The sequence below is a fragment of the Lissotriton helveticus genome, chromosome 3_1 (genome assembly GCF_964261635.1).
Source record: "Lissotriton helveticus chromosome 3_1, aLisHel1.1, whole genome shotgun sequence".
In the NCBI taxonomy this organism is placed as follows: Eukaryota; Metazoa; Chordata; class Amphibia; order Caudata; family Salamandridae; genus Lissotriton; species Lissotriton helveticus.
In genome coordinates this window covers 1,541,522,613-1,541,538,518 of record NC_136061.1, presented here as the reverse complement: position 1 = coordinate 1,541,538,518, position 15,906 = coordinate 1,541,522,613, and the positions used below count along the sequence as shown (strand labels likewise).

The 15,906-nt window shown below is 45.2% G+C and overlaps 2 protein-coding genes across 2 annotated transcripts in view; one reads left to right on the top strand and one right to left on the bottom strand.

Annotated features, from left to right (window-relative positions):
* LOC144825032 (uncharacterized) overlaps positions 1 to 15,906 on the bottom strand; it is a 418,697-nt gene that overhangs the window by 246,631 nt on the left and 156,160 nt on the right. The window lies entirely within an intron of this gene.
* The window catches only part of UBE4A (ubiquitination factor E4A), a 167,676-nt gene that overhangs the window by 41,312 nt on the left and 110,458 nt on the right, over positions 1 to 15,906 (top strand). Inside the window, exons 3-4 of the mRNA XM_078682249.1 lie at positions 10,985 to 11,158; positions 15,410 to 15,522. Coding sequence (XP_078538375.1) covers positions 10,985 to 11,158; positions 15,410 to 15,522 — 287 coding nt within the window. The remainder of the gene's footprint in view (positions 1 to 10,984; positions 11,159 to 15,409; positions 15,523 to 15,906) is intronic.

The following is a 15,906-nucleotide window of genomic DNA, read 5'->3' as shown; positions in this document are numbered from 1 at the left end:
GACATTTCTAAATCTGGCATCATGTTATTAACCGTCTCAAAGTCCCAATCATCAGAACATGTACCGGGTTAAACAAAATCACTCAAGGAAACCTTAAATTGGTGTGGAATCTTAAGCAGCTCGACAGGACCATAAATGTCATAATCAGTTCTGTCCCATGCTCTACCACCTGGTAGTGGAACGGCTGTGATGTTTACTGATGACCGGTCTCTTTGTTCACGATGGGATGATTTGTGTGGCTTCAGGAGCAAGTTGATGTTCTTACTTGCTGTGTCCATTTTACTATATTTGCCATCTATCAGCTTTCCCAAACTTAAAACAAGAATGAACCATAGTAGGAGAAAAAGTTCCACTAACTCAATACAAAATTCAACCCATCGTGATACCAGATATGTATTTGCAAGCTGGTGAAAAAGTTCTGTTACTTGTTCCTTGAAAGTTTTATTTACTGGCGTTGTTTCGGGCTCACTGGGATCCCCAGAAAATGTATCAAAGTTGATGAAATAGCCAGAGGCAGTTCTGTCAATTGTTGGTATTGCATCCGGATTATTTGAAATCGCTGGAGCTGCTTGTTCCCTTGACATATTAGTATAGTCAGATGCTACATCATTGTAGACAGGAGTTTCTAGACGAACTGTTATTTGGGTTAAGAGAGGCATAAGTTCCATGGCTTTGTTGCATAGTCCTTCTTTTTTCACTGCAGATTCTTCAAAGGTGATGAGTCTTTCAGTTTGAACCTCTTGGATAGTAGCAAGATTTGGTCATCTGCTACACATTTGGAGTCCACTGTGCCTATTACTTATTATCGGCCACATGGTGTGGTTTTACCAGGTCAATTCATACGGACCGGTTCTCCTTTCTTCCAGCAAGGGGCGCCAGTAACACTGTTCTTGATCCGTGGACTGCTAGTACAGGTATTGGTTTTCTGTAAGAAGGCCCAAATTCCTTCTTATCTGCTATTTTCTCTCTGACCAGATCCCCAATCTTTGGAATCCAGACAGGTCTTGCTGGGACAGGTGGTTTTTCTTCAGTGGTCGTTGGCTTCTGTATGCTGTTGCTTAGACTTCTTCTTGTTTCATTTAAGTACTGTAAAACAGCCAAACGGTCTTTGATATCAAAGGGTTTTTGTTCTACCACTGAAGTATGACGATCAAGGTCTTCGACCATCATTCTAGTACCAAAAAGGATTTCATATGGAGTGATTCCACCCAGAGAATTTCGTGGCAGATTATTAAGACTACTTTGGGCACTTATTAGATGTTTGACCCACCCGTCACCCAAGCCTAAACCCTAGCTGTTATAGATTGCTTTATGTCACAGTTTTTTCTTTCCACAACTCCTTTCCCTCAGGATGGAATGGAATAGAGTACCGCAATGCAACGCCCAAGCTCGCCATGGCCTCTTTGTAAGCCCTAGAGCTAAACGCAGGACCCTGGTCAGAATGTAGCGTGCCGATTGTGTATGTGCCCATAAAGATTCGCAAATCTTTTATAACAGTTTGGGCGTCAGCCGAGTGCTGAGGCCACGTCTAAATGAATCTTATCTTCATAGTTGTGGGACTGTTTTTGTCCATAAGGACCTCTGAGCGTGGATAGTCTAATGCTATCTAACAATGATGTCTGTACTGGGCTGGCTACACTATAGTCCGGAATCTGGCGGCGCTCTAAGCTGTGATCTCTGTAACAGAAATCGCAATTCATTCCAAATTCGTAAATGTGGGCATTCATCCCTGGCCACCCGTACATCCCTTTTAACTCTAGTAAAGATTTTGAGACCCTTGAAGTATCAGACCCTCTCCCATATGTGCTTCTTGAATCAAAGCACCTCTCCGATTCCTGTTTGGAATTACCCTATCCCCCACTCCAGGGATTCGAGCAAAGGGAACGCAGGTGGCATCAATTATGTATGATATTCGAGTGGATAGTTTAGAGGTAACGCTGCACCGCAGCCTTTGCTTGTGGCATTGACAGATAGCATTGTTTCACCGTCTATTTGCGTTTTTGAACAAGTGATTGCAGCTACTGAAGCAGTTTGCACAGCTGCCTTCGCGGCTTCATCAGCCAATGAATTCCCTGCAACGTGAACGCCATCACGCTGATGACTCAGTGTATGGATCACGTGAGTCTTTTGTAGTTCTTTCTGTAACAGAACTACTTGTTCCCAAAGCAATTTATGCTTAATTGTTCCACCTTTTGCGTCTTTGAAACCGTTTTGAACCCAATTCTGCAAGTATTCATTGTAAGATTGGATGCAGTAATACGAATCGCACACTTTGAGTGTGGGGAATTCGCGATCGGTATTTAAAAGCGCCATCTTGAAAGCCTGTAGTTCAGCTCACTGAGCTGTACAGTCTCCAAGAGATTGAGTTTTTGTGACCATAGGTCTGAATTTACAAGTGCGCCAACGACCTTTGACAATCGCCCACGCTGCACTATAAGCTTGTTCACCCCCAATTGCAGGCTGTGCTGATCCGTCTGTATAAATTATACTTCCGTAATGTTCTAGAGGCAGAATCTCAGTGGGCAGAGGACATTCTTGTTCGTATTGTAGCAATTCTTGAGTTTTCAAGTAGGGGTCAAAAACATATTCAATGTATGTTGCAGCAAGAGAATTAACCCATTGTATCCACCTTGGATGTAAAGCTTTTGCATTTGGAATGCTCGGTACAGGAGTAACGACTTTTATGCGTTTTCCCTGCGCGATGGCTTGCTCTTTTACTACTGCAGTTTGAACCGCTGTCAGAATTTTTTCTGTTGAAGTGAATTTCATTTCACCTTGTGTGTACAAGTGTGATAAGCTATTGGTACCTTTTCACCTTCATTAAAGGTTAGGTATGTGAATCCGCATCTCCCTGGGATGATTCGGGTTACAAGGTTGCGTTCGTTTACGCGTGTCTGTAAATGGGTTGTTTCTAATACGTCTGTTTGCACTGAACGCAAAATTTCTGTGTGTTTTTGAGTCCAATTAGTAGGTTTGAAATCAGGTTTGATTAATTCGTAGAGAGGTTTAACCCTTTCTGTGTAGTTCAGAATGTAAGTTCTTCCGAAATTCAGGAATCCTAGAACTGACTACGTTTTTCAGCGTTTTTGGAGGATGGAGTAGCACACATTTCTCTAAAAAGTTTGCTGCCAGGCTTTTGCCATCACTTGAAAGTTTGTATCCTAAGAATAGGACGTTGAGGTGGGCAATCCTTGATTTTTTTTAATTTTTTTATTGAATTTGTACCCTTCAGAGGCGAAGCCAAGTATTATGGTGTTCACCCTGTTCAAGTGCCTGTCCAAATCATCCTTTGTAAGATAGATGTCATCGACATACGATAATGCATCATCATCATAAGTTTGTAGTAACTCTGTTACTCTGGCTGAAAATAACCCCGGACTATTCTTGAATCCCTTGGCGAGACGACAGAAGTGAAGCGATGTCCCCGTAATTGAGAAAGCGGTCAAGTACCTGCTTTCAGGTGCAATATTTTGACAGAAGACCGTTTGAAATATCTAATGTGGTTTTATATTTTTTGCACACGATATTGTTCATCAGTGCTGCACTATGTGCATTTTGTACTGCAAATGTTTTGCAACAAGAATTTAAATGTCTGTAGTCCAAAACTAGACGATATGTATTGTCTGGTTGGGAGACAGGAAACAAAGGATTGTTCATGGACGAGGTGCATGTTTCAATCACCCCTTGGTATTCAAGTTGATCTAAAATCTCTCTGACCTGTTTTTTAGCTTCTTGCTTAACTGGATACTGCATCTGAGCAGTAGGTTGATGTTTTTTAACTGGATCTTATGGTGAGGAGAGTCCTCATCCCATCCCACATGATTTTTATATAATGCTGGAGCCTGTGCCACAGCCCATTTTCTGGCATAGGTGTATTTTTCTATGAATAGGAATATGATTGGAGAAGGCTGGCATAATGATCTCTTCGCCATGTGGGCACCCCCTGACAAATTCAGGTGGCTAGTCTTTCAGCCAGAAGGATGTCCTAACCCTTGGATAGTTTTTCCCAAAAGAGTGCTTTTATTTTTTTAGTTATGTCCCCCTCTATTCGGAGTGTTACTTCACGTAAATTATGGGGTACACTGACCCTGTTATTGGCAGTTTCAACCTGAATGTATTCATTCAGGTCCACTGTATCCAGATGATCCTTCAGGATCTAACGAGCTATGGGAACTTCTGCTGCGCTGTCCAGCATTGTTTGGGCCCACTCCCCGTTCTTGAATTGTGTCCTCAAGATCCTTGGCATGTCTGATTTTTAGACTTGCTACCTTCTTCTTGGTGAATTGAGTTTTCTTATTTTTTGGCACGTGTCGATCATCTTTGGACTTCACACGTTCTTCTTTGTGTTCTGATCGTCCTCTTCTTTTGGATTTCTCCAAGGAAGTCTGAAAGGTACGAGAGGAACATGTATCAGTATCTTTATCTATCAGGTTTTCTCAAATTATCCCTATTTGAGGTTATACCTCTTTTCAGAGGGCTCCTGTTGAGACCTTCCTCTGGATTGAGAACGCTTCTCTTTAGAAAGTGTCTGTCTAGTATTTTCCCACTTCTTGTTAGGAGCAGTGAGTGTATTTTTAATAAAAACTTTTTCAGGATTTTCTGTTAGTTCGGGCTTTACTGGTTTCCCACCCAAACTATCTCTACCTAGTTCTTCATAAGATTTTTTTTATTATTCTGGCCAGTTCATATGGTTGCTCAGTTACATCAAGTTCTTTTAGTTTTTGGCTGATTGCCATGTATGCTGCTTCACCTTTAATATTAGCTAATATTATAGCTGAGACCTGTTTGAAATCCTTCAGTAACTTCATACCGAAATTTAAAGCAGGCTCTGCCCCGTATTCATTTTGAATCTGTTTCAGGACATCTGGTATCACCGCCATGGATGGTACACCATGAGGTTTTGTGTAGATTGCAGCAAAGGCTGTACCCACAGTGTCACAGTCCTCAAGGTGTGGTGCAATCCCCATTGGTAAACAGATTGCACACCTCTTGAGAAACACAGGATTCTAACAATCGGGAAATACTGCCTCGATCGGAGTAATTTTTAGAGCTAACCGGAATGGAATATGTTCCCTTTGTGTGGGTAATTTACCAATGACTGATTGTATAGTCTGTGGTGTAATTTTATTTGTGTTCCCTTGAAGGGTTTGCTGTGGAATTCTTATATCAGGTTGGACTGTTAGAGTCCGCATGACATATTGTACCAACTGTCTATATATTTTAATTAATTGTTTTAGCTGAGCTAACAGTTCTACATCTGACATTCTTTCAATGCCAGAATGTGGTGTATAGCTGGCTAGTACCCGCCATGTCGCTCCTGGTCTACCTAGTGGACTGAGCCTGGTAATGTGATTTTGATGTTGTAGGGCGCCTTTAAACCAGAGCTGATGCTCTTGGTAAGTTTAGTGGAATTTCAATGTCCTCGAAAGGAACATATTCCGCTGGAGGTTCCTCTATCTTGTAGAAGTGGAACACGTGTTGTTGGATTTGCTTTAGGGAAGATAATCCATGAATAGAATACCTCTGTCTGCCGATATACGTGTGCCTCTATGACAAATATAACCCTACCACCTCTTAGTGATAGGCCTTTTTAGCTCGAGGACTGACGGCTGGCTTGCCAGCCGGAAGTCGGAAGATCTGTTGTGTTTGAGTAGATTTAGAAACGGGGCTTTAACCCGCCTCTGTCCTCCATTGGCTGGCTTCCTAAACAGAGGCCAGCCATTGGAGGAGAGAGCACCACTCCCAACAAGCCCCGTCTCTTTCGGATTTGGGGGCGTGTTGGCTCTGTTCTTTCCACTTTTTAGCCGCGCCCCCTTTTGGGGACGGCCAAACACGCCCCCGAATCCGAAATTTGCGGACCTTTGCGGTCGCCATTGTTGCTTGAACAGCCTCGCTTTACTTTGTAGGTTATCGCTTTGTCAGGTATGTATGCTGTATGTGATGTTATAACCAACAACTGTGTCCGAGTGTTGTACGGCGCGCAAACGTTCACGGAGTCAACATGGTACAGGATGCTGTGGGCCGCTCCTTGACGCCCTGAAGCTGGAGCCCTGCCCCAGCCCCGCCCGCCCCAGTGAGCAACTTTTCCCCGTTGAGCAACACCCGCGAAGGGAGTAGAATAGGATGGATCTCCCAGCCCGCTGCCACCCCGGTACCACTCGCCTGGACGCCAGCAGCCTGTCTCCGTGCAAGGTAATGCAAATATGTCGTTATTTTCTTAGTGTCCGTCCATTCGAGGCCGGCTCTTCCTGGCATCGCCAATGCACCGCCTGGTACCGCCGACGCACCGCCTGGTACTGCCGAAGTACCGCCTGGCCACTCACGTCTTTGTGCCAGGGCCCGACTGTGCAAAACAAAGTAGTTTTATTTTGCTTTACTTTTACTGCTGACACACTGTGCAAGGGGGCAAACCGATTTTGCCCCACACTGAGCTTTTTACCTACAAGCCTGAAAGACAAAGCGGCGCACGGGATAGGCAAGGCACGGGCGCTGTGGCCGTGTTCCATCGCCAGGTAGGTCGACGCCGCAGCATGGGTGGGCTGGTGTGGGGGCGGCGGGAATCCTCTGCCGGACGGGGCGCCCCTCTCCCCTGAAGCTGAGCCACGTTGCCTTCACCTGGACATCTGTGGGCCGGGCGGCTCCGCTTTTCTCTTCTTAATTCTGTTCCCTTTGTATAGACGCTCGCCCCGCACCCATTTCCCTTTTGTCACCCCCGAGTACTCCCTCCGAAAACCGAGCCCCTAACCATCGAACGCCGCCCGGCAGACCGATGCGCACCTCCCCAAACCTCTCCCGCAAACCTGCCTCCCTCCGTGTCCAGCATGCCCGACTTAAACGCAAACTTCACCATCTGGCTCGCATCCCCCACCCCCCCTTATTGTCCTTGAACTACCCCCCCCCCCCCCAGGCGCCCTGCAACCCAGCCTGCCCCTTGACAGACCACACTCCTACTCCTTGTTCCCCTGACCTAGAACGCTCCGTGCCGTTAATTCTTTTCTTCCCCTCATTTTTGAGGGCAACTGTCTGCGCGGCACTCCCGCACCCCTCACCTTCGCGCCAGCAGTTCCCCCTGCACACCTCTCCCTTGCACCTCCTTCCATCACATACGACCCTCCCCCCACCTTCCATATTCGCCCCGACCGCCCCCCAAACTCCTCCGCTAAAATATCCGTCCGGTGGCATCCATCTTTATTCCCCATGGGACCCCCCCCCCCGAACGCTGTGCCCCACACCTAGTCACTCCGCCCAAGCTCCCCGGCTGACCCTGCTAAGAACTCATATTCCTCGCTCCAATGGCTGCAGTGCCGAACGCGGGCCCCTCCTCCTGCCCACAATACTAAATTCGTGTGCCCATCATCTCTCGGGGGACGCGCTGACCTACGCTACAGATAGTGCACTAAAGAATTGTGACCGGCCCTTGCACACACTCTCAGCACCTCCTGAATGGCTCACCCATTAACTCCTCCCACTTGTGGTCAGTTGTCCTTTGCTTAGTAGTTAATGGTGTGGCAGCATGGGGTGAGATGAAGATAGACAAGAAAGGTGGGGGAGAAGGTGGTGATAAAACCACGCCTGCAGCCCTGGAGCCATATTTCCTTTACTGATTTAGCAGGAAACCGCGCTCTGACCCGACACTGCCCTCGCTCTCCCCCTCCACATCCCCCCCCCCCCCCCCCGCCTCAATTGGACGAAGGGTCAACCGCACAAAGACTAAGGGCCAGCACCCTGCACAATCCTCGCCTCCAACATGCTGCATAACAGCACACTTACATCCAGCTCCTTTACCCCAGATGTCACACCCCGTAACCAAAAAAGGCCATTAGCAATAACTAACTTCATTCTGAGGTAATGGCTGGCGGGGGATTGGGAACATGGCAGCTCTTTTCTTTGTGTTGCTTTTTCCGATCGTGAGTTTGTGCGGCTGTGTGCACACACCCCTGTGGTGCAAAGCTGAGCATTACTGTCTTAAATTGAAGTGTTATTGACTTGTTCAGTCAAATATGCGTGATTTGTCTCGGGGTGCGTTGGAGATTGAAACGTTTCGTTTCCCATTTTCCGTGCATTCCAGCCCTGAGCTCGAAGTCGCATGGGGAGCAGCCCCTGACCTCTAAGTATCACCAGAAGCAGAGCAAATGCTGCAGAGCCAGGTCTGGGCACCAAACGGAAGGACCAGCCTACACGCGAAGCCGGAAATACGTAGTGCGTGTGCATTAGGACATTATTGGCTTCATCTGACCTGCTAAGATAGGCCTTTCCTGCGCCTAATAGTAATAACAACTAGGGAAACATCATTTACCACGAAGGCATTACCACTACTAACATTTACCACGTGACACTTACCACGCAGGGTGCCTTCCACGCAGGGTGCCTTCCACGACGTCTTTACCACGGGCTGGGGGGGAGATGTGGTATTCCTTCGAGTCGTTCTGCGTGGGCTTGGGGGGCAGAGGGGGGCTGGGGGGGGTCTCCCCCCCCAAAAATAACAAGCGGGGGCAGAGGGGGGCTGGGGGGGGTCTCCCCCCCAAAAAATAACAAGCAGTTTACTTTAAAAAAAAAACCGAACATAATTTTAAAAGAAAAAGGAAAGAGCCTCCCCCAAAGACGTGCCGTGTACGTCAAAAAAACAGTCCTTTTTTTATTTTGGTATACGTGTTTTGACGCTTGTTTCAATGGAGGATGGAAGTAAGGGCTCGTAGAGAAAGACGTGCAGGTAAGACGTTTCTAGGCGTAGTAAAATCCTACGTTGTAAATACCAGCGTGGTAAAGCCACTTGCGATGTAAAATTCGCGTGGTAAAGCCATGCGTGGTAATTGAAATCGTGGTATAATCATATATTCTAACAACTACTGCTAACATACACGTGCATGCGCTGTATCTTTCAGGTTGTGTAATGCAGAGTTATTGTGTCTTACTAACCTACCTCCCAGATTTAAGTTTCATACATCATCTTTTTTGGCTCCAAACCACAGGGACCATACTATGTAAAGAATGCCATCATTTATCTAACCAACGCCCGTTTTTTCAGATGTACGTGTAGACTGCAAATATGTGATGTGTAAAGTTTGTTAGAATGCTGTTTTTTAACCCACTTAGTGCGGCAAATGAGGATTAGCAAAATATAAACTTCTGTCCGTTTTACTGGTAGTGAATAATCACGAAGTGTCTGTCAAGGCCGAGCTGTAAGCATGGGTGTTTAGTGCTTGGAAAATGCTTCTGGTACTCTGAACTGGAGAATGTAGTGGGGCATTACTTAACACCGCAGCAGTGTGGGGGCGTTGACTGCACATGGTCCTGTTTTGGCACTATTTCCTTGAGTACAGCTCCTCTTCCCTCCCCCCCATGGAAGATAGGCTCTGTGTGTGTGTGTGTGTGTGTGTGTGTGTGTATGTATATATAGCTGTGTGTGTGTGTGTGGCTCTGTGTGTGGCTCTGTGTTTTGGGCTCTGTCTGTGTGTAGCTTTTTTGGTAGGTGGCTCTGTGTGGGTGGCTCTGTCTGTGTGTGTGTAGCTTTTTGGGTTGGTGGCTCTGTGTGTGGGGGCTCTGTGTGGGTGTGTGTGTGTGGGTGTCTCTGTGTGAATGACTGTGTGGGTGGCTCTGTATGTGTGTGTGTGGGGGTGGCTTTGTGTGTGTGGGTGTAAATGCAATAGGTCTCGCATTTGCGAGCGATTAAGCTATTGGCATTGTAAATGACAATGCCATTTATTTATGTTTTAAAAACAAAAACATAAATAAAAATTATGTCATGAGCAATGCCAATAGCTCTAACTTTAAGTGTGTGTGTGTGTGTCCGCGAATACTCTCTACTACTCTCTGATGCTCACCTATTGCCATTGTAATTGACAATACCATTTATTTAGGTTTGAAAAAAAATGTCATGAGCAATGCCAATAGCTCTACCTTTAATAATGCCGAGACCATTGGATTGTAAGTGTGTGTGTGTGTGTGTGTGTGTGTGTGTGGCGCTCTGCCTGCGTGTGTGTGTGTGTGGCGCTCTGCCTGTGTGTGTGTGTGTGTGTGTGTGTGTGTGTGTGTGGCGCTCTGTGCGTGTGTGTGTGGCTCTGTGTAGATAGCTTTTTTTGTGGGTGGCTCTATGTGTGGGTGACTGTCTGTGTGAGTGTGGCTCTGTGTGTGTGTGGGTGGCTTTGTGTGTGGGCGTAAAAACTGGGCTTAGCTGGATCAGAGAAGACTTCGAGGGATGTCGACCCCTGTGGCCAAAGTCGCCCACCCGGGCTGTGGACGAAGAGTAGCCCTTGCATCAGAAGCATTCCATAGAAGTCAATGGCAAGTGTTGTTTCTTTGCTGAAACTGAACTAGAGGCTGCTTTTCTGGTGAAGGTAACGGTTTCTTCAGACCTTGTTGGTCCCCTTGACTGGCTCTGCTCTAGAGTTGGTCGCCCAAAGTACTTCTAAGTAACCACATCCATCCCTACAGTAGCTTTTTTGCTGAAAAAGTTTTAAGTGTCATATGCATTGAATTTGCCAATGCTGCTTTACAATTGTGTGTTTATTCTTTCTTCAAAACCTCTGATGCATCATTTTTAATTTTGGCGCGTATAAATTCATAAAAATAAAACCTGTTTTTATAAATCTGTGTCGGATTTATTGAGAGCCCTGTTTTTTTCTTCGGTTGTTTTGGTGCTGTATAAATGCGTTACACTTGTTCCTTTGTTGGACCTTGACTACTTGAAGCCACAGCTACCCAGGTTTGAGCTTTACAAACAAAGCCTGACTAATCCTAAGAAGACTTGGCAGTGTATTACACAGTGAGGTCTCACAGCGACTCCATATAATACAGTCCATTTCCTCACATTTGTCATATCCTTGGTTTAAGCTCTGTGTGTAGTGAATAATTGGCTCTTGTGTTTCTGAAGAAATATTTGCAGCTGGTTCTCTCTCCATGTTAGTGTTCATGGGATTGTACATTGTCAAAGCTATGCAAGCAGTGTGGGTGAGTGCAGCTGTATTTATTGTCTCATTTCCTGCAGAAGAGGCACTGAGTGACCAAGATGACTCCGACAACAGTGTGTCGGAGAGTCTGGATGACTACGATGACTCTGTGGCCGAGATCAGCCGTTCATTCCGTTCGCAACAGGAGCTGTGCGAGCAGTTGAACATCAACCACATGCTTCAGCGGATCTTCCTCATCACATTGGATAACAGTAAGTGAACATTGGATTTGTCATCCTATTGACGAAGCAATAGCTGCATTGTCCATTCAGTATGAACGATATGTCAGTGCCTGCAGTGTGATTGTCTTTCAGTTGGTTATTTTCCAGGTATTTGAGTTTAATCAGTCTGTATTTATGTCGCATAGTTGAAGGGAAAACTCAGTTTCATCATTTTGACACCTGCTTTCAAAATTTTAAGTCTGCCGCAACACTACTATGGGTAATTCCTGCAGTTCCCATTTTGGAGCTCTGTCATGCTGTAGAGGACTGATCTACAAAGTTTGCCTGCTCAGTGCAGAGAAAGGAGGTGCACCCGAAATTCGCTTGATTTCATAGTGCCGCTTATGGCTTCTGTGGTAAACAATTCGTTTTTTTATTGCAACCACACGCGTTTGTATTTCTTAGCAATGTGTTTCTGAGCATTTGGTACAGATTTGGATCTGCTGCTCCCCTTTATTTTGCTGACCCTTCCAAGCAAAGGAGCACATCCTAGCAAAGGGACTCCTCTTGGTAAACGTGTTTGGTTCGAATTAAGCTGCCCAGTCTCTGACTCCAAGGGCTGCTATTGGAGCCAAAGCACCTGTGCCCCAGGGGCCATTCCCATCCTCCCCCAAAAAAGGCAGTCCGAAATTGTAATCTCTGCAGGCCTCATTTTGGACTGGTGCTGGGCTGCAGAGGGCTGATCTGCAAACTTTGTATACTTAATCCTGAGAATGCAGGGACACCAAAAACAAAGTTTTTGACATTTATGCCGACCTGAAAAGTTTATATTTAATGGCATTGTGTGTTACGAATAGTCCTCAGGATCGGTTTGTTGAAAGGTAAGCCCACCTCTAAATCTAGCCAACACCTGGATAGCCTTTATGGCACAGAGTGTTGACAGGATTAAGTGAGGGGAAAATAAGAAAGAGAAAGGAAGGAAAGGTTGGGGACAGCGGGGAGGGAGATCTTAAAGATATAAACATAAAACATGCATAAGACTGAATTCCTACACTGTGATTGGTTAGTTGCTATACCGGTTGCTATGTGGGTTCATACCTGTAAAAGAAAAGACAAAGCCTTGTGGATGTGTAGAGGCAACGTAGGGTGGGATATGATGCAACTATAAAGAGACAGAACATACAGGAACATAAGCAATCAAGAGGAACATATACTTCAGTGCTCTACACAACCCCCCCACTCATACACTATGCACCTACCTAGATATGACTCCACTAAACATCACAGGAAAAGGTCAAATATCATGTTACACATATATATATCGATAGGCTCTTTCCACAACCAGTGTTATTATTCCACACAAAGCTCCTCTGGAATATCCATTGATGAAAACCCCAACTAATAATTCTTAGTTGGGTTCCAGGAATGTCGTATTTACAACAATAAAGGAAAACACCAAATGAGTAACTATCCAATTGTTCGATAGATTCTGAAGGCAAACCACCGTTGGCCGAAAATACCAACCGGGACAATTCCAAGAAATGATACCAAAAGCAAGATTAGGAACTAAGCAATGTTTCCTCAAGAACAAAGTACAGCATGAGACGGGTAAGATCCAAACCGCCGCTGAGTAGCCTCTCAGCGTAGCGGTGACAACACTCTTACCGCACCAAGCACTCAGAACTCAGGGGTCGATCTCGACTTCAGGTCTGGAATCACCGACACCGCTCCCCGGCCGCCATTCCCCTTTTCAGCAGTCTCGCGGAAGCGCAATGCGCCGCAAAGGATGCCGGGAGCGGTAGTTCTTTCCCGGAGGATGCCGGGAATTGTGGTTCGCGGTCAACCGCGATCGTGACATTGTGTTTGAAAAAGCATTAATGACCATTAAGTACATATTTGAATCAACTTTGCCCCCATTTTCTTCCTACCCCTTTCAAGCCGAGGAGATTTTCGTAGTGGTGCTGCTCTGCTTGGTTATCTCGTTTATTGGGTTCATATTAAGCCTATCTTTAGGCCACCAAATCTGTGACTCGTGGGGCTTCCGTTGAAGCTAGCTCACCTGACAGCTAGTGTTTTTCCTACTACTTAAACAAGTTCTTTATGGCATCCATGGTGGAAGTCCAGGTAAGGAGCACCAGGTTAGCAGTGCTGCCTGTTTGGGTCTGTTAGGGCTTGAAAAGGGCCTATGGCCAGAAATCCTACCTCTTTATCTCACGGACCACGGGTGTCAGCAGCTATTCACCACTGCAAGAGATATTTGCTCTGGGTTATTAGTAGACTTGTGTACAAACCTTGATAAGCGTTTCTGGCACTGAGCTCCAAGTGACAATCACCTCTCCCTACTAATGATCTTCGGGGCTCATCACCCTGGGTACAGTCTACCTGCTACATTGGGCCATCAACTTCCTATTCAAATAGCAGCACTTGGATAAACTCCCTATTTAAGCATAAGATGTAGGACAGTAACTGTAGTCTTTCTTTCAGTTCTACTTTTCTCAGTGTGATGTAATATGTGTTGGAATGCGATACCATATGCCACTTCTCTACCAGATTCCCTCACCTTCAGTGGGACGCTTATGTAAAGTATTACATGTCTTGTGGGACCTTGTGGGTGTCTGGGGGGCACAGATACAGTACATAGCAGGTCACCTACCTAACCACTCAGTGTTTACTCATTCATGGGTTTGCGGAGACTGAACAGGTCTGACATTCATTGCTGGTGATCGTAGGACTCAAACCTTTATTGTGTTAAATAAACAGATTAAAAGTCAATAGCAAGATAACTTACAATTTACGTCAGGACATTTTTGATGAGAGTTTAAAATGGAAGCGGTACACAACCTTCTTCGGAAGTTCAGGGAAATGATTGCTTTTATTTATTTATTTTAACCGATACTTTTTTTAAATTTCAATTAATGAAAGGTTTGTTTGTGCCTAAGAGGCAACCTTGAGGTTAAGTATGAACAATAATAAAGTACATCTTTGTGGCAAGGGAATTATCTGAACCGATCCGGAATCTGGTAAGGTGGAAGCATGAGGTTGGCTTCTGCTTCCTTGCTACCCATTGTTTTGTTGTGTGTGTATTGTTGTTCTGTTTTATGTTTGTCAAAATATCTTTCTGACTACAGGAATGTATTTACAACTCCGTTTCCAGCAACAGATTATTTTATTAGACCCGTTTCACACTGACCGAGGTAACAGCGTTCCAGTGCATACCTTTTATGAACCGCTGTTTGTATCAGAGACATCACCCCAGAAAGAGCAAGTTACATACAATATATTGAAACCTTTTTAATCTCTTTATTCAATAGAACAAGTTTACTTGGGATTAATTCTATTTAAAGATTTGTTATATTAAGTCAAAGGCATGTCTATAAATTCCTAACCAGAAAACATTGTGAAAGCCCATGTTCTATTGCACTTTTGCCATCCTTGGGTTGTAAACTTAATTGATTCACGGAGGTAACTTTTTGTATCTAGTGTAAGTTTGTAAAATTAGCAAAACACATTAGGATAAACATTGGCAGTGTCAGTAGGTCTAGCCTTAAGGTTCTAATGTAGAATGTGTTAGCACATGACAGACGCACATGAGGAAGCAGCAGGAGCAGAACGAGAAGGCTACAGTTGTAACAAAATCCAACATGCAGTTTAACAGAAGCACTTGAGTGGAGATGGAAGTACACTACCAAATGTCCAGTAGCTTTAGGTGAGAGATAAACGCTCCACCTCCCAGATCCAAGACATGATTGACAGAGTCTCAAGCCAATGACTGAAAGAGGCTTTTCAAAGAAAGTCCATGGTTGAAAGGGATGGACCCAAAGCCCACATTATGTATATTGTTACCAGCAAGCCTGTTTGAAAGCTGAGCTGTCAAAACCCAGACCGTCTGACATACACATTTGATGCTCTTCTGCTGGAAGACCAAGGGAGTACCCAACATATACAATCACTGGATTGCAATGTAAACCAAGGAGGTGGTGAGTGTTAGAGGCTGTGTTAGAGGCTTCCTAATCCTAGGAAGCCTCTAACACAGGGGTTTAAAGTAACAATTTAAAAAATGATTGTGGATTAAAGCAACCCAAGAAAATTAAGTTGCAATGTTGGCAGTTAAGTAGTGATGTTTGTATCTAGTTATACGCTGCGTTCAGTAATATGTCCACAACTCATTGGAGTGCGCATTGAGTTGTTACACGTGAATGTGTGTCCATGGTGAATAGGAAATATGTAGTGGCTGGGCCTAGCACCGAGTCATCCTCTAGTGGCAGGCTGTGTCCATTTATAGTGCGTATTCTGTCTAACCAGGTGACCCCAGCCTGAAGGGCGGGAATGGCATTCCAATGCGATGTGTCTACCTCGAAGAGATGGCAGCAGATCTGGATGGACAGGACTGGCTCGACATGGACAATGTGGAACAGGTTAATGAATAACTTCTCTTCTTTCAGGGATCAGATAGCAGTCTCATGTCTCTTCCAGTATTGGCAGCACTTCACATCTTGCATTTTTATGGAAAAAGGTTTTTGAAGGCAAATTAAGGTTATGGATTTTGCAGGGGAATCAAAGTCACTGACATTTGAGTGACTGCATTAAGTGAATGTGTTTTGCACATAGCCACCTCTAAGGCAGGATAAGAAGGGAAACTTTTTCCTGGGCCCTGAATTTATTTTGGTCCCTTTGCTGTATTTTTCATTGACTTATCCTGACCCTAAGGCGGTTTATGGTGTTTGCATCAAAAGTTTTGCGTTGTGTACACGGTGCTGGTTGAGGGATCGGTGCAGTACTGCATCTTCCTGGCCTCTTGC